Raw genomic sequence first — 24,912 nt, 5'->3', positions numbered from 1 at the left:
TGTTCTGGTCTCCCCCTACTGATGCAGTGGGCAACCTGGACGACAAGTCGTGATGCTACACCATCACACATGGAGAAGAAAAGAAGGCATAAATGGCACCATGTAGTTACCTACAGTAAAATCTCAAATCATAAGCATTAGGAGAGACTTGTGTGTTTTCTTCTCACCACAAAAACATGTATCTTTGTGGCCCAAAGTAGCAGAGAAATAGGTCACGGTTACCTGGCACTGGCCTGAGTAACCCCACAGGTTACCAAGCTGAAGGCTGCAATTGAGCTTTGCAGCCTACTGTCAAGTACCCTCACACTGAAAAAATGAAACTGTCCAAGTCCAAAATTCCTGGTGACTGGCTTTATTTTACTAAAAAATCCAATCTCAATAGCTGCTCTTGGTTTATCAGATGCCAAACAATAACTTTGACTATGTCTGTTCCAAACTTACATGGAAGTTTAAGTTGTAAGAAACAGCTTCATAAGTTGTGAGAGAATCATTTGCACTAACTCAGTTGTTTTCAAATAAAATGGAAAAAAGTTACAAACCCTTTACAATGTTTATAGTGATTAAATACAAATCCTGTCTCTGCAAAGAATTCCAGCTATGACTGTTATTCTTTTAAAGTAAATTAAGAGCTCCGTACGCTACAAACTGAAACTGCATCCTTCAGCAGTCTTTAACAGAATTTTTCAGCTAGCACCATTTGTTATGGAAGGCAGAAGTGACAGCACTGCAAGTGGCTGTTAACCATCTTCTAATGTCCTGAATGGATTAATCTTGAACGCGAATCCATTAACAAGGCCTACTGGTCTGAACAAACAAAACAGCCATCATTATGGAACCACAATTTTGAACTGAGAGACCAGGGACTTCTTGAACCCCTCCCATGCATGCCCACATTTTGTCTGACCTGACCTATTTAGTGTAGGAGGCAGTTGTTCCCGACTGGCAGTACCACCATCACAGGCAAAAAAAATTCAATGTCATTAGAAGGGAAGTTTTACTAGAATGTTTTGCTGCAATTTTACTTCTTCACTTTCAGGAGATTTTATTTAATTAAAACCATTATTCTGGCAAAGAAGGCAAGTAGCCTCCTGGACTTCAGAAAAGTGCCACTGTCAGGTCAAGGGAGGTGACTGGGGAGACCATACCCAGCGTGCTGTGTCCAGCTCTTCCCTCCCCAGTAGAGGAGAGATGTGGACATTCTAAGGCAAGTCCACCAAAGGGCAATGGAGACTATGCAGGGACAGGAGCATCTCCCATACAAGGAGAGTCTGAGAGAGCTGGGACTATGCAGCCTGCAAGAGAAGGATCGGGGGGGATCTTATCAATGTTCACGAATACCTGACAGGGAGGAGCAAAGACTGAGCCAGACTCTTCTCAGTGGTGCCCAGTGACAGGATAAGCAGCAATGGACACAAACTGAAAATACCGGAAATTCCTTTTAAATGCAAGAAAAAAGAACCCTTTTTTTTTTTTTACTCTGAGGGCAATTGGATATTCAAACGGGTTGACCTGTTGAGTGGTTGTGGTGTCTCCATTGGCACAAATGCTTAAAGTGTGACTGGACACCGACCTTAGCAACCATCTCCAGCTGACCGTATTTTAAACAGGAGGGCTGGACTAGACAGTCTCCAGAGGTCCCTTCCAACCTCATCCATTCTGGGATTCTTACAGTCATTTTAAGTGTTTCACTTTAATTTTTCTAGAGACAAAAACCTGTGGTCATTAGTAATTCTGTGAAGAACAGCTAGTTAGTTTTGGGAATGTTCTTTCTACTTGAGATCACACAACTCAAATTAATGCCTCATTCTGAACTGCAGTTTGTTTCTCAAGAACTTACTAAAACTATAAGAATGATCCTAAACCAACTCTGTTTATACAAAACCTCAGGTCAAGTTTCTCCTCAACTTTAGATTCTGAAGTATTACTAAATTTGGGTTGAATAATGGTATCTCGACTACAAGCAAATAAAAATAATTTTTCTTTTTGAAGAGCAAATTACTGACTTGCAATTGGGGGGTGGGGGGGAAAGGAAAAACGCATTAGTTAGCCTATACAGTTCCTTGTAGTATTTATACATTGCAGTTCACTGCTCTTCAAAGCATCCCTGTAAGTACTGGACTGAAACTCCTTCAGTTTCAGGTCTCATTTTCTTTAAGTACCAATAGAAGTAGAATCAACTTTTTTTCACATTGCATTAAAAGCTTTTGGGTGTTTCACACAAAATCACGGAATGCTTGAGGTTAGAATGGACCTTGATGATTTTGAAGGAGAAAAAATAAAAAGATGTCCGGCATATTGTTTTCAACTGTAGACATCAGACCTAAGTTTCACCTGCAGAGCAGAAATAAAGGGCTAGAAGCTTTTGTTTTTTCACTATTGAAATTTATTACAAATACACATATTCACTGCTTATTATGTGCCCGCTGCACATAAAGAACCATAAAGAACCAAAAGTGCTTTTATGAATACCAGAAAAACCCTGCAATACACAACACAATGCAGGATCCTACTGCAAGTCATTTAACTTCAACCAGGTATAAAACCCCTTGAGTATCTGAACGTACTCTCTCACAAGATGCACATAATGCTAAGAATTACGTATTGGTACCAAGGTGCTTCAAACCAAAAGCACAAGTGCTTTCAAGACTGATCTTAACTAAAACATGGTATCTGAATTTCTTTTCACTAATAATTACTCCAGGCATACTTTGCCACAGCGTTTTTAAATTAATTTTTTTTTTAAGAGGAACAACAAAATCCCTCAAATGCCTTTAAAGATGGCATGCAAGTTATCAGGCACTAAGACAGTTCAGGACACAAACTAATGGCTCTGACAAAAAGAAATATAAAGGCTTCCAGGGCAGCCAGAGGCTAGATGACTTTGCCCACTCCTACTGTACAGCCCTCCTCTGGGTAATGTTTGATAAGCATAAAGTTTATCAAACTGTACATAAGGGAAAAAAAATTCAACACGCCATGGACAGGAACTTCCACAGGGTTAGTTTCTTTTGCTGTTGCTGAGACTCAGAAATCTGTGGGATCCCTTAGTTAGGCTCTACTTAGGGAAAAACTCAACCCCCTTATGCGATGGGGAACCCTTATACATGGCAGGAAACCCTCATACTCTCTCTGAATATTACATCATGCCTTCAGAATAAAAGAAGGATGTTACTTTCAATAGGCATGAAAACAGACAGAAAAAGCCTGAGAAATCCAAACCTTTCATTTCAGATCAGCACCTGCTTCAGAACTGAAAATAAATTTACCTCTATTCCCACAGCTCTCCAAATCTCTTCCCTGGGAGGTATCAAAGCTAGTTCAAACATTGGATACATAGCCACGTGAATCCCCATTTGTTAAATACATCCTTTTTTGAAAGAACAGATATGGCTGAAGAACTTGTGTTTGGGTATTGTGGAAGACTGCATATGGGTCACAATTACAACTCCCATCTAAACTCATGCTCAGAGCCATTCAAACACAAGCAGTTTTCAAAATGCTATCACAAGCTTGTGACTATGCAGAAGAGACATTGTAACCATTAAAAAAAAAAAAAAAAAGGCAGACACCAGCAACCTCTATGCACAAATGTTCTACCATGACGCACCATCCAGAAATCCAGATGTCTCTGTGTCTTCCAAGCCTCACTCCCTATCTTACAGTAGCACAACCACCTTCTATACCTGTGTTTGGCTGCTGTAATGACTGCCATACATCAGAAAAAAGGCCATTTTGCGGGGTGTCTGTTTATGCACTTCTTAATCGATCATCACTGCAGTTACATGTCAAGCACCATTTTTTTCCAAAAGGGTAATTCTAAAGGAAGGGGAACATGCTTTTCTTTGTATCCCCTGTTTACCCAATGTTTTCAGTTACAGGTTTTGGAGAATGCATGACCAGTAAAACTTAAATATGCCCCAGTTATGGCCAACGCAGGCTTTGGTTTAGATCGATACAATCCACACATGAGGATAATGCAAGTTAGAAGAACTGAAGTTAATGTTGTAACTTCACATGCACTGCGCAGAAATTTAGGACAGTGTTTCAGTAGGAGACAAACACGCCTCCTCTTCTTCTAACAATACAACCTTCCGTCCGGAGAGAGACATCACGGACTTTATGACAGTTAAAGAAATTCTAACAAAAATGCGCAAGGCAAGAAAAGCAAATGGGATTACAATCTGCATAAGATGGAAAATTGCTGTGCTAAATTCACTTAACAAACATGTCAGAAAGAAGGCCCCAAGGCTTACACAAGGGTAGAGAGCCAGCTTAGCAAACATGAAGGCATGCTCCTTGCCACCATATCTAGCAAAAGGATGTAAAGTTTCCCTTTCATGGAGGGCTGTAGTCCATATTGCAAACTGAAATATGCTGGCAAAGAAAGTGATAACACAGCTGACTTGAATGGCTTCTATTTCATTGTGAGACTTCTCTGCAAATTCACTGGTCAGCTGGTAAGCTAGTGGAAGCCCACCAATGAAAGCCAATGAAAGTATGTTAAGCAGTCCCATTAATCGTGTAGCTTTTGTTACATAAAGGAAAAGCGAGTGATGGACAAACCAGAGGAGACCAATTGTTACAAATGAGCCGAAGTATGCAAGGTAGTTTGGCCCATATTCACTTAAAGCTTCAAGAAGGCTGCCGTGGAACTTCTCCCTAACTTCTCTGGGATCAGGGACGTTGTCTTCACTGTGGAGAGAAAACTTACTTTACTTTGCATATTACTGTTATAAAAACACACCTGAAGCAACACTGAACTATTTCTTTACTCTGAGCAAGTAGGAAACAACAGGCATCCACTTTGTAGTTCTCACTCAATTTGGAACTTAAAACAGCATTTCAAACAACAGCTCTGCAAATAAATTAGATCTGAAAGGAAATCTAAAAGTAAATTGGCATTCCTTTAGGTTAATTTAATAAAGTTGCCCAGCTTTTGTTGACAAAAGCCTTTTATCTGAAAACATGACTAAACAAAAAGGAAGCTTTGTTCTTCAAGATTCCCCACTCCAACATACATTAAATAGAATGATGATCACTAGTGCTGAAATGTGGGCGTAAGAAGTATCTTTTGTTTGTGTTCTGTATCTTTCCAGAAAAATCACACTTAAAGTAACCACTGCAGGTTTTAGAACTCAAAGACAATGTTTGGTTAATTTTATTTCCTCAAATATCACACAGAGACAAAAGTTAGTCTTATATTTAACAACATAAAGTGTAAGAGGCAACACAAAGCCTTACCATATATCCAAAATGAGCAGGGTTGCTACAATAGCATAGACTCCATCACTAAATGCTTCTACCCGTTCCTTACTCAGAGGCTCACTGAGGTAAAAAGTGAAGCTTTCTAAGCTACGGTGTTCCTCCTCTTCATCTCTCTGACCTGGAAACAAATCCAGATGTTTATTAATGAAAGACAAAATCAGGTAGTATAAAACAAGGTAGTTAAACAACCTACTGTGACCTCCCTTTCTCCTTCTCCCCACCTGCCAAAATCTTTCTGTAGAAAGAAGGGTGCTGTTCATCCACACAGGTCAGTCAGTCCACTATTTTCAGCAGCTGTGCCTCTCCCTGAAGTTCATGTTGCTTTCAGGACAACAAGCGCTTCAGGGACAAAAAAGCTCTGTCCTTTAAACTGTATGGCAGACCATTTCCACCAAGTGAATAACGACTTCAAGCTGTAATTGAACAAAACATTTGAGCTAAAAAAAATCAGATGCTGTGTCTCAGGAAGCGCTAATAGCTATAGGTCCTCTGAAACAGTGTAGAGAACTTATACTGCATGGGAGAAAAAGATCACTTGAGCACAGGGGCTGCCCTGGGACATCAAATGGTCTGCTTTAAAATAAATTCAGTCTTTGGTCAAAAGGTGGGGCTCTGGAGCTTTCATAGGAAATGTCAAACACATCTCTAAAGACTGGACTCTGAACTGCCCAGCTAGCCAGGCTGCACCACTTCAGGAGTATAGCTGGGACAAAGAAAAAGCTTACAGCTTCCAGAGGAAGTAAGAAGAAATGAATTAAAAGTAAGCGTAATCACTGCTCAGTCAACAGAGCTGTAATTTATGTCAGCCATCTGACGGGGTGAGATATATACAGACATGACCTGACTGCAAACTGCAGTGCCCCCACTGCCGTAGGCACAGGCAATATTTGTATGTGTTTATTCTCTCGCTCTGAGAGTCAGGCTGTTGCCATTTCAGAGCATTTCTGCCTCCCTGTCTATCTTTGCTGCCACATGGGGGAGGAGTCAAAAGTATATTCCCACTTGCAGCGTATACAGATTGACTTGTACCAGGCTGAACAGCAGCAGAACAAAGGTGTTATTCTTCTGACTCACCTTGGGAGCAATAATTGCAAAGACATGATCTATTCAGTGTTTTTGTGGTCAGTTTATATTGCTCTCAAAGAGTGACACTCCATGTTTTGTATGCGTAGGTTGCATGATACCACCCTCATTTATTTTGGTTTGGCATTGGCAACTTCCTTCTCAGCAGAGTTTAAGAGCAGCTCTGGCTGTTACTGTGGTTGTGCAATTGTTAGCGCTGACACAAGGAGGACAGAGAGAACATAAGGAGCATGAGGGAAGGAAGCATGGATTTAGTCTGACTTTAGCCATGTGTGAAGGCACAGCTTTAGACCACAACAGTTAGATTAATGAGATGTAACACCCTAAACAATTAATTACCCTGAAAAAGCTTAATTTATAGGTGCTTTGCTTGCCAGTTTGAAAATGTGGGACCATACAATATGGCTGGGAAGAAAGTGATACAGGCATAGAGCTTGCTTCCTACATTCTTCAATTCCCATGCTCCCTTTTTAGGAGGAAAAGGGATAGATAGCCTGCAGCCATCATTCATGTACTTGTATGTGTTTGCATGCACATGCATATTCAGGACAAACTGGAGAGGCTTTAAACTCATAAATGATCTTTAAATGTGTTTTGCCTTACACAAATCTAGTCAAAAATTAAAGGAAACCAGGGAGCGAGGGAAAAACTGCTTGGGAGCATGGCAATAAACCCCAAAATCACTATGTCCCAAGACTGAAAATGGAGGTAGAATTAAAATTATTTCATTTCAGGCTGTTTTGATAACATGTTGACAACCTAATAATGTATCTGAACATACTCCTATGAATATGGTTACTCACCAACAATCTTGGTTTTACACCAAGTAATGAATCGAGTGAGATGTGGAAAAACGATTACCAGCCCAAGAAGTACATAAGACTATGGAGAGGAAAACGAACACAGTTTAAATTTAGTTATCAAAATATAAATTACAAGTTTAATATGAACTATTACTCTCAATCTTTAGGTATAATCACATTACCAAAAACAAATCTTGATTTTATGACATGGGAAAGACTCATCTGAAATGCACATGCACCTCCTGAATACTGCATGTGCACCCTAATACTGCTTTTTGGTAGATAATTTAGTACAGTAATGAAGCAAGCTAAATGAAGGAGCTAACAAAAATGCAGTAACAACCTCTTTGGAAGTTGGAGAACTATCACACGTGATCTTTATGGGTCCTTTCCAACCTGAGATATTCTATGATACTTCTACTTGTGTCCCAAAGATACCTCAGTGGGCCTTAAGTGGTTCATAGGCTTTGCACAGGTCTAAGCACAAGAGCAACTTGCAGACTAATTTCACTGTTATTAATATCAAAAGAAATTACACTAGTGAACAAGGCGAGGGATAAGAGGGTGTAAAAGGAAAACATATTTTCAGTTAAAATTAGGCCTTTTCAAGTTTGGACTCATAAGTGACCCCTTTATCAACAGCAACCTGATTCCTCGCAAATTTGGGGGTTATTTAAACACTGCTAATTCCCATGGAATCTTTCTCAAAATTCAGCTAAATTCACCTTTTCCTAAAGAAAAAGACAGATGAAAGGAAGCTCAGGATACATCCAGAAACTACATTTCAGTGCCAAGTGGCGGTTTTGAGAAAGACAAAAGCTGTTAATAAATGACACCTTCAATGTGAAGTAGCAGCCATGATTACACCACCACTGAAATGGCAACTGAGAAAGTCTGCATATTTAACATGAACATCATTACTTTAATACATGGTTCTGAATACAACTAATATAAACTGCTGCATCAAATTTTTCAGCTAACTAGGAGAACTTACCAAAGGAATAAAGAAAAAAGAAAAGATGGCTGCTAAAAAGCATAAAAGTGGTCCTCTCAGGATAATCTTTAAGATATGGCGTTTATAGAAATTCTGATTTTCAGACACCTGTATCTGTTGATTCAGTAAGTGTGGGTGATAGAATCCATACACTACTATCACAGCCTGCAAGGAGAAGAGCATTACTGAAATTATTACATAGTATATGCAGTATTTCAAATATAAAACTATAAAACTCCAGAACACTTTCAACCTTATTTTTCACTCCCACATGGATGGCCGTTCCTAGAAGCTCTGAGATTTCACAATACATTGCATGTCAAGATTTTGGTCTCCTCTGCAGAGCTTGCCATGACCATGGATCTTCTATAAAGAGGAATGAAGACCTCCACAATAAGGAACGGAAAGTGACAAGGAACTGCACCAGGAGAAAAACTGTGCCATTGGATCGAGGTTTAAAGCCTGTTCACTCAGCCACTGCTGCATGGCTCAGCAAGAACCTCACCAGGAAAAGTCAATTGCTATTTCTCCAACGCATTTTTAAAGAGTAGGAAAGGAATTACTATTCTGTGAACTTTGAGATCAGCTGATTTAGTTGCACAAGTCAGCTTCACAGGACAGCGGCAGTGAAAACTTTCATCTTATACACAGCTACTGTATTATCACAACAGGCACAACTTTGAAAAAGAATGCTATACAAACAAAAAAGGTATTTAGCAATTTAGATCCATAGTTAAGAAACACAGTTTTAGTTCTACCCAAGAAAATCTGTTTAAATGTGAAAATGTAAATGGATAGCTCCAATACCTGTATAAGGCCGATGACAACAGCACAGACACTGAACAGAAAAATGCCAAAAGGTACCTCTGGAAAGGAGGCCATTAAAGAAAACTAGAAAAAAATGCAACTAGATCAAGCATTTAATTAATTAGCAATGTAGGAATAACAGTAGAGAAACAGAAGCACTCTTTATTCAATACTGAAACTCAAACCCCCAAATAATACTTTGCATTTCAACATAATTCCACTAAATGCAATTTCTAGCCACAAATACATGCAGGCATCCCAACCAAAACCATCTGGAGAGATGGGTTTGCTCTAATGTTGATACCACAAAACCTTTAACTCTCTGATGCTGTCTCCGTAATCACTACAGACTGGCTTGTAGCTGAGCATAAAGTTTAACAGTGTTTTCAGTGGACAAGATGTTCATAGCTGTGAAAATTCTTGATATTAGGATACCTTTTTGAATTTTTCAATTTCCCTGCCTCCATGACTCCCTGTTGTACTAATTTCTGCATCTTCATTAGGGGGAAAACAGAAGCAGGGAGTAGTATTAGGGTAATATTGACAACTTTCCAAAAATTATTTCAGCTTCAAGGCAAAGTAGAAAGTATGTGCTATTGCTGATAAAGATAATTTTACTGACCACAGCCTTATTCTTTCCAGACCAATACATAACAGATATATCCACAGAGAAACAGGTGTATGTCATATAAAGGCATTTTAAGCAACTGTTTTGTTCTGCTAATATGGTGTTCAGTTGCAAATACTCTTGCTAGGTCTAAAGGTCATTGAACCAGAAATTCTGTAAAACATCCAATTTGGAGATTTAAAAAATTAATCACTGGAATCAACCTTGCTGAATAAGTCAAAAGCAATAGCAAAAACTCTGTCTAGATCACAAAAGGAAAATGCTCTGTCATCTAAAGGTGAATTTGAAATACAGCTTTAGTTCCCTTACAAGTTGCAAAATTCTCATCGGGCAACTTTGACATTTTTCAATACGGTTGCTTTTTAAAAAGAAATTATGTGAAACTATGATTTCTCACTATTATAATTTTTCTTCTAGCATACTCACTTTCTGACAGGTCTATAACATGCAGCAATCGGAGTTATAACATGACCTCAAGAATTTTTTAAAAAGTGAGCCATAATTATTATTACGGATTTAGGGTTTATACTATAACAACACTTTTTCTTGGCTTCTGAATACTTTGGTAAAGTCTTTCCACATAAATAAAGGAAAAACCCCTGTAATTTAAACATATGTCAAATTTTTAAAAAGTACTTACTGTGTATGGCAAGAAAGTTATGATCATCATACAAGCCTAAAAAAGAAAAAAGCATATTGAAACACTAGGCCAAATACAAAGCAAGCATTAAAGATGTGTCCAGAGAATGCAACACAAACAGATCAAATGCTCGTTCTGCGTCATTAAAAATGAATAAACTTCTGAAGTTGCTGAGCTTTGACTGTAACAAACAGCTAGTTCTGCACGTCTTCCATGTTTGCTAGCCAAACATGGCTAGTACAGGCTTATTTTAGAAAGCACTTTGTTACCAATACCATGGGTAAAAGTTTTCTATGCTTCTTAATAGACTTCTTTCTAAAGTAGCAATGCCAAAAGTACCACACCTCCTAAAGAGGTGTTTATGATTTGTCAAAAACATTAATCTCTGATCACAAATATTTCATATATAAAAAAGACAAATTAAAAAAACCAAAACAACACACCTCAATCACAAAGAAATGCATTGCTTTGAAAGCTACCTTAGATAAGAATTACATGTCTTAAGCTTGTAACATAATTTCCTGCAGTGTTATCTCATGGAGTTTACACTTAGCATTTTTATTAACAAAATAATTAAATTAACTGCATGGTTGCACACTGTCAGAGGGCAGAATTTTAAACAAAATAGCAAAATACAAAGCTCTGGCTGAAAGCAAGAATATGTTCAGTATTGCAGCATTCCATTACAACTATTAGTAACCAAGATATTACAGGGTGGTTCGTTAAAAAACGTACTCAAATAAATGAAGAGCTTTTAAGAGATACGATTTAGGCAAGTGTAAAGCTCAAAACACTGATTCAGAGATTGGTCTCTCAGTGGTATTTTTTGAAAGATCATATAATTCTGTTTCAAAGAAGCTTCAGAATGCATTTCTGAGCAACTGAAACGGAGAAATGACTGAAAACATAAGTGTAATTCAAACCTACCCAGTAAGATTTTTTGACACAAAAGACATAGCATTTAATTTTCTTAAGCCTGGAGGACAGATACTTCAGCTGGACACAAATGAACAGTTAAAAGCTTTTGCCGTAGGTTCCTCTTCCGTTCTCTCAAATGAACTTCAAGACTAAGCTGCTGCTGAGTTTCTTTTCGCTTATAGTAAAACATGTGGAAGTTAAAAGCAATTTAGTTATCAATCAGCCACTTTGGCAAGCTCTTTGTATCTTCCCGACTTGGAAATTTGAATAGGTACACACAGACTTAAGAAAAAGTGACCTGTACTTGCTAGTTAAACATCTAGCGTGTCTGACAAGACTCACCAGATTTAGAAGAGCGAGGACATCGTCTATAAGCTCTATCACCTGAAACAACCTGTCAAGGCAAGGCAAGATATCACGAATAAGCCAGCTCCCAAAATACATTTTACAGCAACGCATACAAATTGTATATTTATGGTATTATAGGGGAATCTGATTTCCTTTGCTCCAGGATTTATACAAGTAGTCCGGGTGCTACCAAACTCATTAGCTCAAACATGGAAATAATTTTTTAGAAAAATTTGAAAAGTGAGATACAGTCAAGTTCAATCATGGAGCACTTACTAAGAACATAATTTCCATTTGAAGGACAAATGGCATATGATGCAGCAAACTAACTCCCCTCTCCTTACTCTATCACTCCTCTATACCTGAAGTTATATATTTACTTTGAAGTAAACGTCACCATTGTTAACAGCCAATTCAGATGTGAAGAAGTGATCCAGATGTCAGTTCTGACCCAGCAAGTCATATACCAAAACCGAAACAAGGTAGTGAGCTACAAATGGATTCATTCCTTGGAAAATGGAAGATATGGGGGTGATTTGGGAGCAGGGGTTGATGACAATTCTCTGGAGGACATGCCACTTCACTATAGAATGAAATGCAACCAAGTGACAGCTCAGGCTACTGGTTTGCTTTTTCCCATGGCAGTTTTGTTCCACACCAGCTCTATGTTTTGCCACCTGACACACTCAGGACAGGACAGCCAGCAAACTGCTAGTAAGGTGCACAAGGCTTGGGAGTCACAGAATGTTCAATTCATCACCCGTTTACTTAAACACAGACAGAGCCCAGAACTAACTGGAGACTGAAGACTGACAGCCTGTGCTCACTGCTCAAAACAATGCTTCTGAAGCATGAACAAAGGCAGACTTTCACCAGCAGGCACTGTTCACTGCTCACACAAGAATATGAACAAGCCCATTTGATGCTCCAACGTCAAAATAAAAATACAAGCATCAGACTGACTTTTAGCATGTCAGATGAAGCAATGTTCTGTAGGGATGTGAGCCCTGCAGTAGCACTGCACAGATCTTCCAGAGCAGATCCAGCTGTTCAGAGTCTACCCAGAGTCTCAGATTTTTCTTTGTCTCATATGCCATTATGAAGTGCTATTATTCTGCTTTTCTCTGAGTTAAAACTCAGAAGTAGAACAGAAACGAGTTCACATTGTTACAGACAGAGTATTTTCAGCATTTTAAGGCTTAAAATTTTTTCTCCTGAAGATATGGCATAGTTATTATTACACAAAGAAAATAAACATTTCTTCCAAACTGCTCCACACCTTGTTAATGAAATTCCTGATCCACAGAAGTGTCACTTAGAATCAATAGAAGTAATCACTGTAAGAGACAGCTTGCAAATTCCCCAAAACAAATGGTGAGAGACAGAGGGAGGGGGAGGAGGCCCTCCTTCAATGTCTCAAAACACTCACAAGGAGATAAATAATGCATCACTGGTGTTCAAAGAACTGGTAAGACTAACAGGAGCCTGAAAAGCCGTGGGGGGGACTGCCTTGTGAAGACAAGATAGTTCTGCCACTTGTGTGGTGAGCTTGCTAGTTCTCTGTTCTCAAGGCCATCATGTCTGATAAGTGAACTTTGCTTCGTTATCCGCAAAATGCATATGAAAGCACGCACCCTACATATGCTAATGAAGATGACAGAGATCATGCTAAACTTACATGACTATGTCAATCACCTCTCCACCCAAATCATGCTCCATGTCACCTGGGAGGGGGAAAAACCTGAGATGAGGCTGCCCCATAACAAGTGGAGCAGGCTGTGCTAATTCAGCAAACATAAAAGGGGAAAATAAGTGCCCCTAGGGAGAAAAAAAGATCGTGCGTGGGAAGATTTTTTTCCCCAAGAGAGATTATGACTGGGAGGATTCCCTGAAATGACGCTGGAACCGGGACTGGTGATCTCTTTATCTCTCTCTGCCCATCTCTCTATCCGCTCCTTTTCCTTTTCTCTTTTCTTTTAAAGTTACTGCTTGCATACCAGTTGCTAAGTAACAACCTTAAGTACCGCTTGCCATAAATTGTTTTGTAAGTAACATGCTAAGTAACGACCTTAAGTACCGCTTGCCATAAATTGTTGTATACCTGATGTTAAGTAACACAACGCATACCTCAGCGCTTGCCATCATTTGTTATATGCCTAACCAATTATTGTGGAACCTAGTTACTAATCTAATAAATGCTTGTATACAGACCTTGAGATTTGTCTTACCTTAGTCCATGCCATTGGGGATTTATGAATTTAAGTCACTTACCCCGCCCCTCCTTCCTGAGAGTGGGCATGACAATCACCGTCCACAAAACCCTAAACTACTCAAAGGTTGTGTATCAGCATTTACTGATGCAACCAAAGAAAAGCAATGTGATAAAAGCACTGACATGAAGTATCAGCTTCAAGTATTGAATTACAGGTTGCACACTTCCATTAGAATGCAGTCAATCCCCTTACTTAAGGTAAGAACATAGTGACATTCGTAAATTTCAAAATTCAAACAAAACTTGTCCCGATTCCAGTGTGATGCCTGTATGTCAATTTCCTTTTAACTATCAGGACACGGGCAGGTGTCTGTGTCCGCAGCTCTATAAAATGCAGCATTTGCAACATTACAATTGATTTTGTAAGAAGCACTGCTGAGGACTGAGAGACAAAAGTTTTAGGCCAGCTGTTTCAGTTCCTCTATTCATGTAGCACACAAGTTACAAAGTCATGCTTCTTCAGCATAGTTAGTTTAATTTCACCTAGAATATGAAGTAAAATGAAGAGTAACTCTAATTGTAAAGATATATAATGGTTGTGGTTCTCTGTATCACTGTGTCAGTAGTCTAAGAGTGCACTTACTCACTGCTTAGGGTAGCATTTCTTTACAATTTTTATATTATCCAACAAAAGACAATTCAGAAATATATCATCAAGAAAGAAATGTATCAGACACATGGTTCCCTCCTGACCTTTTAAACAATATTTTTTTCTTTAACTTTGGAGTTAAACACTGTCTTCCTACCTTACATGAGCAGCCCATGCCACTGTGACTATTAAGAAGGTCATCAAGTAGACTGCAATTTTTGCTAGAAGAAGTTGCTGAACACTTTCACCTAGTTTCTGAAACAGAGATGCACAGAGACAGAGAAAGGAAAGTTAACTGTTACATGTGAATTATTAGCAACATCTGCAAATAAGGCAGGACATGCGGTCATGAAACAGATTTTCTGAAAATGCAGTTCTCTTCCAACCATCTTTTTACTACCACGCAGAGGAATGAGTTTATTAGACACTTTTAAGTACGCTGAAATGTGTAGTTAGTGGCATATGACATACCAACACATCTCTTCAATCGGTAGAAGGGCTTCCCAAGGCTCTGTTCACCTTATGATTCATTTCTACACCCTCTCATCACTGTTACTGTGATAATGCATTTCAGAGGACAGCTGGCCACAAATGCTTCTTTTATTTCCTTTGCACTGACTTCTGGAGTAGAAGCATCACACAGCTTTTCATGTGATGATTGTGAACAATGAGGAAGGGGAGAGCTTAACCTCAGAAAATTTTGCACATACCACCACAATGGCTTAAATAGACTCACGTGGCATATTTGCCATGTTATGGATCATACCTGAGTTTCCTAAACTAAATAAGACAAAGTATTTGCATCTCGGTCTGTTTTTAACAGCAGAAAAATAAACTGTGATTAAAAAAAAATCCTGTAAACTTTCTCAAATGATTATTTTATGTTTCCTAACATTCCTGTTTCTTTCAAAATGATTTTATTTTCTGTAGTCTTCTTTTTCCACCTTTGCTTATTCTGATTACATTTATTACTAACCTGATTTTAAAAACAGCTTTCAGCTTCCACTATATAAGTGGCATCTCTAAGTGATGATGCGTTACCAAAAAGAGCAGATGCTTTCTGAAGGATGTTTTGGTCAGATGGGCTATTCATTGTTCATACGAAAATAAGTGGATAAAAGCTAAGGCCTACAATATACAGCTCATTCAGGCTTTATATCACAACTTCGGCAGATTACACAGATCTTCAGTATTTAAGTTCTTCACCCCAAGTTCCAGCTGCTCCCCTTAGGGGAATTTTCTGTTCGCTTTAATGTTACTTAATGGTTTGAGCCTTTTGAAAGTCTGGAACTTGAAATGAAGTGGGGGTGCTAAGAATGCTACACATACTTGCAAAGACGTGAGAAACAACAAAACAATAGACATATGATACCTGATCAGGATGTATTTTCGTGTGAGCCACGGGCAAAATCTGAAATAACAAAACCTTATTAGCACGACATTCTTTTCCTTATTGAGATCTTTACTAAAATCTTAAAAACATCAGGTGGACACAAATATTCCCGGATCATGCAGCCACCCACAGCCTGCAGTTCTGTAGAACAGAATCACAGAATGGTTTAGGTTGGAAGGGATCATTCAGTCCAACCCCCCTGCCATGGGCAGGGACACCTCCCACTAGACCAGGCTGCTCAAATCCTCATCCGGCCTGGCCTTGAACACTTCCAGGGATGGGGCAGCCACAACCACCCTAGGCAACCTGTTCCAGTGTCTCACCACCTTCACAGTAAAGAATTTCTTCCTAATATCTAATCCAAATCTCCCCTGTTTCAGTTTAAAACTGTTACCCCTCATCCTATCTCTATGCTCCCTCATAAAGAGTTCCTCCCTATGTCTCCTATAGGCTCCCTTCAGGTACTGGAGGGCTGCTGTAAGGTCTCCCCGAATCGCCCTCCGGCCGCCCAGGGACCACGCCGTTACCTCCCCCCGGCACCGGGCACCGCTGCCCGGGGACGGCCCGCCGCGCTCGCCGGCGCCCGCCCGCCAGCCAGCCCCCGACACCGGCATTTGGCGGTAGCGCTGCAAGGACGGGGCTGGGCGGAACAGGCCGACACGGCTCCTCGTCAGCGCCGGGCAGGCAAACGCGGGGACGGGGTACGGCCGCAATCCGCGGGGACCGGGACAAGCTGCGGCTGCCCGGCGACTTTCCCTCACGCCGCCCAACGGCAGCCCTCGGGCCTCGCCGCCCTTCTGGGCCTCCCCGCGGCGCCACCCCGATGCTGCCGCCGCCGGCCCAGGTTCCGCGGTGGGGCCGGGTCGGGCAGGCCTCGCGACGCGACTGGGCCGGGCCGGGCCGGGCCGGGCCGGGCGCTCACCATCACCGTGGCGATGATGGAGAGCAGCGCGTCGCTGTAGGCCAGCAGCCGGTGCGATGTCTGCGTGCTGCTCCCCAGCTCCAGCTCCAGCCCCCGGCCGCGCACCGGCTCAGGTTCCGCCGCCCCGCCGCCGGAGCCCGGCGCCGCGACGCGCGGAGCCGACATGGCCCCGTTGCGCTTCGCCGGCGGCAGGGGGTGTGTGGGGGTGTGGGGGAAGGGAAGGGGGGGGCGGCCGTTGGGCGGGGCGGGGGCGGTGCTCCCCCTTCTGCGGGGCTCCGTGGGGCGGCAGCGCCGGCCCCCTCATGGGGGCGGGACTGCAAAAGCCGTGAAGTTCAGCCAGGCCAAGTGCAAGGTCCTGCGCCTGGGTCCGGGCAATCCCAGGCAGAAACACAAGCTGGGCGGAGAATGGACTGAGAGCAGTCCTGGACTGCATCAAAAGAAGTGTGGCCAGCAGGCTGAGCGAATGATTCTCCCCCTCTGCTCTGCTCTGGGGAGATCCCACCTGGAATACTGCGTCCAGCTCTGGGGTTCCCAACACAGGAAAAACAGGTCCAGAGGAGGGCCACGAAGGTGGTCAGAGGGCAGGAGCACTTATGCTATGAGGAGAGGCTGAGAGAGTCGGCGTTGTTCAGCCTGGAGAAGAGAAGGCTCCAGGGAGACCTTATAGCAGCCTTCCAGTACCTAAAGGGGGCCTACAGGAAAGAAGGAGAGGGACTCTTTATCAGGGAGTGTAGTGATAGGATGAGGGGTAACAGTTTCAAACTGAAAGAGGGTAGACTTAGAGTAGATATTGGGAAGAAATTCTTTTCCTGGGAGAGTGGTGAGACACTGGAACAGGCTGCCCAGAGAAGGTGTAGATGCCCCATCCCTGGAAGTGTTCAAGGCCAGGCTGGATGGGGCTTTGAGCAGCCTGGTCTAGTGGGAGGTGTCCCTGCAGGGGGGTTGGAACTAGGTGGTCTTTAAGGTCCCTTCCAACCTAAACCATTCTGTGATTCTATGACTGACTCCTCGTGGGTGCACTGTGTGGGTAGATGGAGGAGCGCTTCCAGGAGTAACTCGTGCTGCTGTTGGAAAGAACTAAACACATGTACATTAAGGGTGGTGTTCCTCACATCCAGGAATGTCTGTGCTGGTGTCCTGAAATCTTAAAATTGATGGCTGATACAGGTGACTGAGTTGGTGGGCTCCAGGGGGAAGAAATAGTGTTATAAATGTGTTGATGTGTTACATGCCACCAAAGCTAATGTGTAACAGCTATTAATGGTTATTGGTATTAACAGCTAATGTATCTACACCACAGATTACACTTACCAGAGGCTGTAGTGTCTGGAGATTCTCAGCTTTGTTTATAAATCATATTTTAAAATCTGTATCTGAATTCCAAAGTAACTTCCTCCCCCTGGTTTTTGTTTTATTTTGTTTTGATTTTTACCAGCCCAACCAACTTTGTCCAGTCACTCCAAACAATTTGGCGTTTGGTTTATATGCCACCTTCTGTCCTTTGGAGCTGTGAACTGGAGGCTTTTGGTTTATGTTCAGGTTTTTATTCTCTTGGCATGTTTAGTTCATATGATAATAATAGTCTATTTGGAATATATAGGGCTTATATTTTTCAGTCAAGTTGTGCTCTAACTGATGTGATTTAAACAGTGTTGCAAAGTAGCTTTATGGCAGAGAAATTGTTGCATTTTTTAAGTCTTTTGTTGTAACTGAAAGAGAATCAGGGACTTCAAAGGAAACACATGAATGCGTGATAAGTGTTTGCCTGGCAGTGTATTTATTATCATAAACTTTGTATTTTCATTTTCTAGGAAGGCTATTCACTCAATAGTGGAGTTCATAAGAGAAATCCATAGAAGAAGCCAAGAATTCAAATATCACGTGAAGAACTCAAATTGCAGAGAGCGAAAATGCACTCTCATGGGGTGCAAATGTTATAGGTTTGCACAAGTTCCAACCTGAAAATGCACTGAGAATGCAGTTTAATTCACAAACAGTTGGCTCAGCTTACTGATGGGAATAAGATATCCAAGATGTTCTAGACTGAAAAACACCACGATACTGCGTTCTTGTAGTACAGGATTCTGCCTCCAGTAAACAGCAACTGATTTTCCTCAGTTCTGGTATCAACTGAAGCTAAGAGTACAGATCAGAAATAGGCAGCTGAGTATGTAATACAAATTGGAATGAACTAATAGATTTGTAATAGACTTTTGGGAAGGAAGATTCCAGCAGATATGCTGTGGAACTTTCTGAAATTCATAACTAGGAGCTGGAAGTAATACAATACAATCTAGTCAATGGTTGGAAGAACCTGTGGAAATCACGCAGCTGTGCCCTAGACTCTGCTCAAGAAAGTGTCTTTACCTCTGGTGGAAGTCATCTCTTCAACCTGCTGGGATCTGCAAGGAATCTTGGTTGCACTCAGAAGCGAGAAGAGGCCGGAGGAACAAGCTGAAAAGCTGTGAGGCCTCACCTGGAAAAAAGCAGCAACCAAGCAGCTTTTTAATATGTGTATGGGGAGGCTTTTGTCAGGCACTAGCAATGGGCCTTAGCAAAGAACAGGCTGGGAAATCACCTTTGGGAGATCTTGGTGGAATGCCAGAAACAGCCTGGAGAGAAGGGCCTGAATACATTTGCCCATAAGAACAGCATTTGTTCTGCAGAAGTTTACTGAGGCAGGTGTGTGAATGAATGGCATTTTCATTTGGGTCTGAGCTGGAGCACACATTGTTGAACTGATTACAGCAGAAGTGACTGAGATGCAAGAGCCACTTCAACTGTGAGAACTCAGAACTCAATCTCTCTTCATAAGCCAGCTGAACTGAAGTATTGTATAGATGATGAGAGAAAATAGCAGAACTGTGGCAAAAATAAATTTTTAAAACAAGAAGGGGCAAGACTGTGGCTGAAATACTGAATTGCTGTGTCACATAAAAGCAGAATATGCATGGACTTCAGTTAGGACAGGTACAGTTCTGTGGCTCCAACAGTAATTTTTTCATGAGGTCCTGGCATGCAGAGCAATATTGAAAGTTCAGCTGCTGAAGTGATCCCATTTTTAAAAGGTCTTCCAGTTCATCTCTCCATTTTCCGTAGCAGCTTTCTGAATCTGATGACAGTAATGGTGTTTTCTTATACTTGGTCAAGAAACATCAGCAAAAGAGGCAAAGGGAAACGTGACTCTTACAGAAGCAATTGATATTCCTCAAACAAATTCACCAGTGATAGATGAATCTTGGCTGGAGCAGCTGCCTTGTAAGACACAACCCCACCGTCACAGGCAACAGAATGGTTTTGTTGCAGGGAATTTGAGTTAATTGATTGCCAGTTAACAAACTTGTAATTACTGATTCTAGCATTGAAAAATAAAGAAGATAAAAGATCACGTAGGGGAAAACACCTCAGCTTCCCTCTGGAGGCCTCTCGTCCCCTCTCCCTGGCCTCAGTCCCTTGGGTGAGCAGCACGAGATTGGGTGCAGTGTGTTGTGATTGCTCCTCCATTTTTCTGTCTCCACTTCTCTGACATGGGCTCCTCCATTGTTTGCAAACCCCTCGGAGGTGTACCTTCCCTGTGCCTTCTTTTGTGCGTCTGCCCCTGTGTGGGTGTCTCTCTGCTCTAGTCCTGCTCAGGCAACTTCTCTTGTGCCTCCTTTTTCTCCAGCATCCTCCTGCCTTCTCCTCGTTCCTGCCCTGGTACCTCTTACCTCTGCTCTGGTGTCTCTCGCCCCTGTTTTTTTTTTTTTTGTTTCTTGCTTACAAAGGTTGACAGTTCTTTGTATTTTTTTTTTTCCTTTTACATTCCAGGCTGGGGTTGGACTATACATATACCCTACGTTGTAAAACGTGCTGAGGAGCCTATGTTGAAGGAGATTAGTTTATAAGACACAATGTAAAGCACAAGTATTTTAGAATGCAGCATAATATGAATTCATGATGGAGGAAACTGAAATTCTTCGTATGAATGCTTTTCTGTTCTTTGCATGAAGTGTTTTACGGAGCATGTAACTTGAGCTCAAAGTGTATTTAATACACAGAATTGAAACACCTCCAGGTACACAAATCTCTGCATGGTTGGTTTAATTTTGTATTGTATCGTAATAAATTCTGAAGCTGAAAAAAGGCAATGAAATAGATGAGTCAATGTATTGCATAGGGCACTTCTGGTAATCATTAACTGTGGTTTAAAGTCTTTCTCTTTATTGCTCTCCTTCACACACACTTAAGCAATCATTGTTGTCTGAGAACTGGAGTTTTTTGGTGTTATCTGCTGATTTGTTCCTAGGATAAAAAAAAAGAAAAAAGGCAAAGCCAAAAGAGGTGCATATGGTCTCTTTCCTCCAGTCAAGTCACTTCTTCATGTATCACTCTATAAAGTGGTGGTTTTCACTGAGGTGACTGGTCTGTTACAGTACATGAGCTACGACTTGTGTTACCACGCTTAGGCAGTGCCTTCTCCAGTCATTCTTGCAGATGAAGTGCAATTTTACTTTATTTTTTTGAGAGTTGGCTTGGACTCATTCGTCTAAGTGCTTTGCCTTCATTACTGCTTTTTTTACTTCATGTACCTCACTACTGGGAAATGTCCTGAAGTGAAGACATGCTGCTTCCTAGCAGTGAAGACTTCTTTGCAGAATGAATGCACATCTCTTGTGCAGTTTGATTGTAGCCTGGTAGGGGATGTTGTTTGCTTGTGATGGCCAGTAGTAAAGCCTTCAGTTGTAGCTAAAGTTTTAGCTGCATCTCAGTACCACCCTTGTTACCATTTAACACGCTTAGGTTATGGAGCAACATTTTCAGAAATGTTCTACCGATTTAAAGAAGCTGAGCTCAACATCACGTATTGCAGTAGTGTAGAGCTGCTCAGCAGCACAAGGGTTTTTAAGACCAGATGTTCCTAGGTAGCTTTGCAACGCTGTGCTCTTGCTTATACTTATTGCTATAACAACCAAGGTCAACTAACTTCATTATTTGCTGTGTCAGAGGGTCAGAAGCGGAAAAGCGTAGAGGGGTCACACCTGTAGGGAGGAGCGGACAGGAAAGATGACCCAAAACTGACCAACAGGGTATTCCATCCACTCTGCATCATACTCAGTATAAAAGCTGAGGGATCAAAAGGTCAACTCTCTTTTTCTTCAATGGCCGACATCTGAGGAGGACCCTGTCTGTTTCATAGAATCGTAGAACCACAGGGTTGGAAGGGACCTCTGGAGATCATCTAGTCCAACCCCCCTGCCAGAGCAGGGTCACCTAGAGCAGGTTGCACAGGAACGCATCCAGGCAGGTTTTGAATGTCTCCAGAGATGGAGAACCCACCACCTCTCTGGGCAGCCTGTTCCAGTGCTCTGCCACCCTCAGAGTAAAGAAGTTCCTCCTTATGTTTAGGTGGAACTTCCTATGCTCCAGTTTGTGCCCATTACCTCTTGTCCTGTTGCTGGGCACCACTGAAAAGAGCCTGGCCCCATCCCCTTGACACCCACCCTTTAAGTATTTTTAAGTGTTGATAAGATCCCCCCTCAGCCGTCTTTTTTCCAGACTGAAGAGACCCAAATCCCTCAGCCTTTCTTCATAAGAGAGGTGTTCCAATCCCCTAATCATCTTGGTAGCCCTTTGCTGTACCCTCTCCAGCAGTTCCCTGTCCTTCTTGAACCAGGAGCCCAGAACTGGACACAGTACTCCAGATGTGGCCTCACCAGGGCAGAGTAGAGGGGGAGGATGACCTCCCTCGACCTGCTGGCCACACTCTTCTTGATGCACCCCAGAATGCCATTGGCCTTCTTGGCCACAAGGGCACATTGCTGGCTTAATGTTTGCCTGCCTTTGATCCCGATCTGAGCATTCCTGACTCCAGGTCTGGAATTCAGCTCCTGTCCATTGCTGACTCCAGTCTGGGACTTTCCCTGTGCCTGCTGGTGATGTGATCGATGAACTGTCTTCATAGCTGCTTCTACAGAGCATGGTCTTGATTGCTCTACAGCTCCTCACTTAGCCGCAGACACAAATAGTATTCGGGAAGAAGAGCACAGCTTACCACCTGGAGCTGTTATGAACACCTGTTCTCACATAAAGAGACAGACATTTCTGCACAGGTCGCTGCTGCAGCTGAGGACAATGTATGGACATTATGCCTAGGAGAAACCATCATTCACCCTTACAAATTCAGATTAAATCTCTCTGCTGTGTCACTGTCTTGAAGTGCTTTTTTGTTAGCCCTTAGAAGTAAGAATGGAGGCTTGGAGAAGTGTGCAAAAGCACTGAACTCCGGCTTAGCTGTGTTCACATTTCACATGATGATAACACTTCTGCAGAGTTTAGCAGGGCCAAGGTTAAGCAAACACAAAAGTCTTATGAAAGGAATTTCTGTAGTATTGCATTGTAAAATCCACATAAATCAGTCTTAATCTATCAAACTTCTGAGGAACAAATGTGCAGAAGCAATTACCTCAGCTGTTTGTGTAGATACATTAACCTTTCCACTTCACCTGCTGCCTGTGCTTGTCCTGTGGTCCAGTTGCTTTCGTTCTTCCTCATTTGCAGGCTCGCTAAGGATACCAAGACATGTCAATTCATACCTCAAAAAAAGAAAAACGATTTCTTTTTACCTCAGAATCTGTTGCTGAAGGACATTCTGGTAAGTAAAAATGCTGATTGAATCTTTGCTTTTATTAATACTTCCACTGAAGAGTGCTATCTGATGAAAGTTCAGTCGTGTCTCCCCCAATGGAGAAAAGATGACCCAATTAATTATTTTGAATAGACTTCAGTTTAGTTTCTTTGTTTCTTGACAAGAATTTGTCTTATTTTTTTAGTATGCAATATAATCTGGCATAAACAACTTTAAACTTTCACTTGAGAGAAAAAAGCACGGTGAGGTTCTTGTACAGGTGACTTAGAGCTGCCACATATACTGGAATCAGAATTTCATTTTTAATTCTGTAATGCAAAAATATTACTTTATGCACATGTTTATTATAGGTGATCATTGAACGCCGAATCTCTGAAACATATTGAATACTAAGCATTGATTTGCATCTGAGCTGCATTCCAGATACTGCTGTAATACTGCATATGCCACTCTGCCACATTGCTCTCCCTTACACAAGTTTACATATGCTGTAGGCTGATACAAAGTATTTTCCAGGTCTGGGACTGCAAGACAATGCTTCAGCTCTAATTGTCATTCATTAAATTCATCAATTTTTCACACAGCTTTGATTACACAAGTATGTATCTAGAGGCTATGTTAACTGATGGACTGGAGGAAGTTTGGACCCCCAGCAGACATACTAGTGATTCAAATTTACAGTGAAGGCAGCAACGGTTCTTTTTATGGTGGAACCTTCAAATGGGGCATTTTAATGTTAAGACTAAAAATAACATTACCCCTTACTTTTCCCATAGGAGAAGGAAAGAAAAAAAAACAACTAATAGTGAGAAAATGAGAGTGGTGTCAAACACTGAAGGTTTGCAGCTGACTTTTCCTTGTGTATCTGTATTCTCAAAATTCTTATTCATTTGGTGGGAATGGCACAGTTTGAGACCAGTTATATTATTCTGTCTGCCCAGCCCCTAGTGAACAGTCGAACAGCTGCAAGACCACTGCAGCATGTATCATCGTATCTTGAACCACCACAACCACTAGTTTGCTTTAAAAAGCTGCACTGTATGTTGTAATGGTGCAAATAGCTGAACGCAATAAACCTTATCAGTTGTTCCAGGTTATGCCATCCCTGTTTGAGTATCGGACCCTCTGGTGGGAGTCAATTCCGCAGCCTTCAGGACTCAGTTTGCTTCAGAGTTGTTGACAAACTAGCCAGATTTCAAACTTTGGAACTTGGCATTACTGATTTTATACTTGATTGCACAAACGATTCCTGGGTGTGAAACTATGACCACTTGCTGTTTCTGCCTTTCATCTTATGTCCTTGTGTCTTCAAACTGTCGTCAATTTTTATCAGTGAAAGTGCAGTATACCTTAGGTAACTGACCAGGATTCTGATTCTCTGAGTAAATATACTAGTGAGTATTAAACAGTACTCACTTCTGCAAGAGAATTTATTTTGGATTGGCAGTTACATAGATACTTATATAGGCTGTTCCAAATAATATAGAGACACCTGGGTCATTGATACACACAGTGTTTTAGATCCAGCTGTGTAGTTGTGTGGCTGAACATACTTTGGACTCGTTTATTTGTAATGATGGTGGGTGAAGATTGATTTATATTCCTCATGTTGGTTCTGCAGATAT

At 41.4% G+C, this 24,912-nt stretch overlaps 2 protein-coding genes across 4 annotated transcripts in view; one reads left to right on the top strand and one right to left on the bottom strand.

The window, feature by feature from the left end:
* LOC141735804 (S-adenosylmethionine synthase-like) overlaps positions 1 to 24,912 on the top strand; it is a 42,913-nt gene that overhangs the window by 1,523 nt on the left and 16,478 nt on the right. The window contains exons 2-3 of the mRNA XM_074569042.1: positions 18,474 to 20,119; positions 23,200 to 23,293. Of these exons, the coding sequence (XP_074425143.1) occupies positions 23,221 to 23,293 (73 nt within the window). The 5' untranslated portion in view covers positions 18,474 to 20,119; positions 23,200 to 23,220. The remainder of the gene's footprint in view (positions 1 to 18,473; positions 20,120 to 23,199; positions 23,294 to 24,912) is intronic.
* Positions 1,798 to 17,203, bottom strand: TMEM175 (transmembrane protein 175). Of its 3 annotated transcripts, none has more exons than XM_074569041.1 (10): positions 17,165 to 17,203; positions 15,720 to 15,758; positions 14,505 to 14,602; positions 11,481 to 11,532; positions 10,221 to 10,256; positions 8,953 to 9,036; positions 8,146 to 8,310; positions 7,152 to 7,230; positions 5,242 to 5,383; positions 1,800 to 4,692 (listed from the first exon to the last, which is right to left on the bottom strand). In XM_074569041.1, exons 3-10 carry the CDS (start codon positions 14,546 to 14,548, stop codon positions 4,032 to 4,034), a joined length of 1,263 nt encoding a protein of 420 aa, XP_074425142.1. In that variant the 5' UTR covers positions 14,549 to 14,602; positions 15,720 to 15,758; positions 17,165 to 17,203; the 3' UTR covers positions 1,800 to 4,031. The 3 variants fall into 3 exon arrangements, with proteins under 3 accessions (XP_074425141.1, XP_074425142.1, XP_074425140.1); XM_074569039.1 differs by lacking the exon at positions 17,165 to 17,203 and adding an exon at positions 16,663 to 16,857; XM_074569040.1 differs by lacking the exons at positions 8,953 to 9,036; positions 17,165 to 17,203 and adding an exon at positions 16,663 to 16,857 and having other exon boundaries at positions 1,798 to 4,692.

Source organism: Larus michahellis, chromosome Z, assembly GCF_964199755.1.
Source record: "Larus michahellis chromosome Z, bLarMic1.1, whole genome shotgun sequence".
Classification (NCBI taxonomy): domain Eukaryota; kingdom Metazoa; phylum Chordata; class Aves; order Charadriiformes; family Laridae; genus Larus; species Larus michahellis.
The sequence above is the reverse complement of the archived record's forward strand: the minus strand, read 5'-3'. Positions and strand labels throughout refer to the sequence as shown.

Coding starts and splice junctions, on each gene's coding strand:
- TMEM175 (XM_074569039.1), bottom strand. CDS start 16,827: ATGTCGGCTCCGCGCGTCGCGGCGCCGGGCTCCGGCGGCGGGGCGGCG. Junction 7,231..8,145: donor CTTTTTTCTTTATTCCTTTG/GTAAGTTCTCCT, acceptor TCCTCTCCATAG/TCTTATGTACTTCTTGGGCT. Junction 4,693..5,241: donor CTGCTCATTTTGGATATATG/GTAAGGCTTTGT, acceptor TTCTCTCCACAG/TGAAGACAACGTCCCTGATC.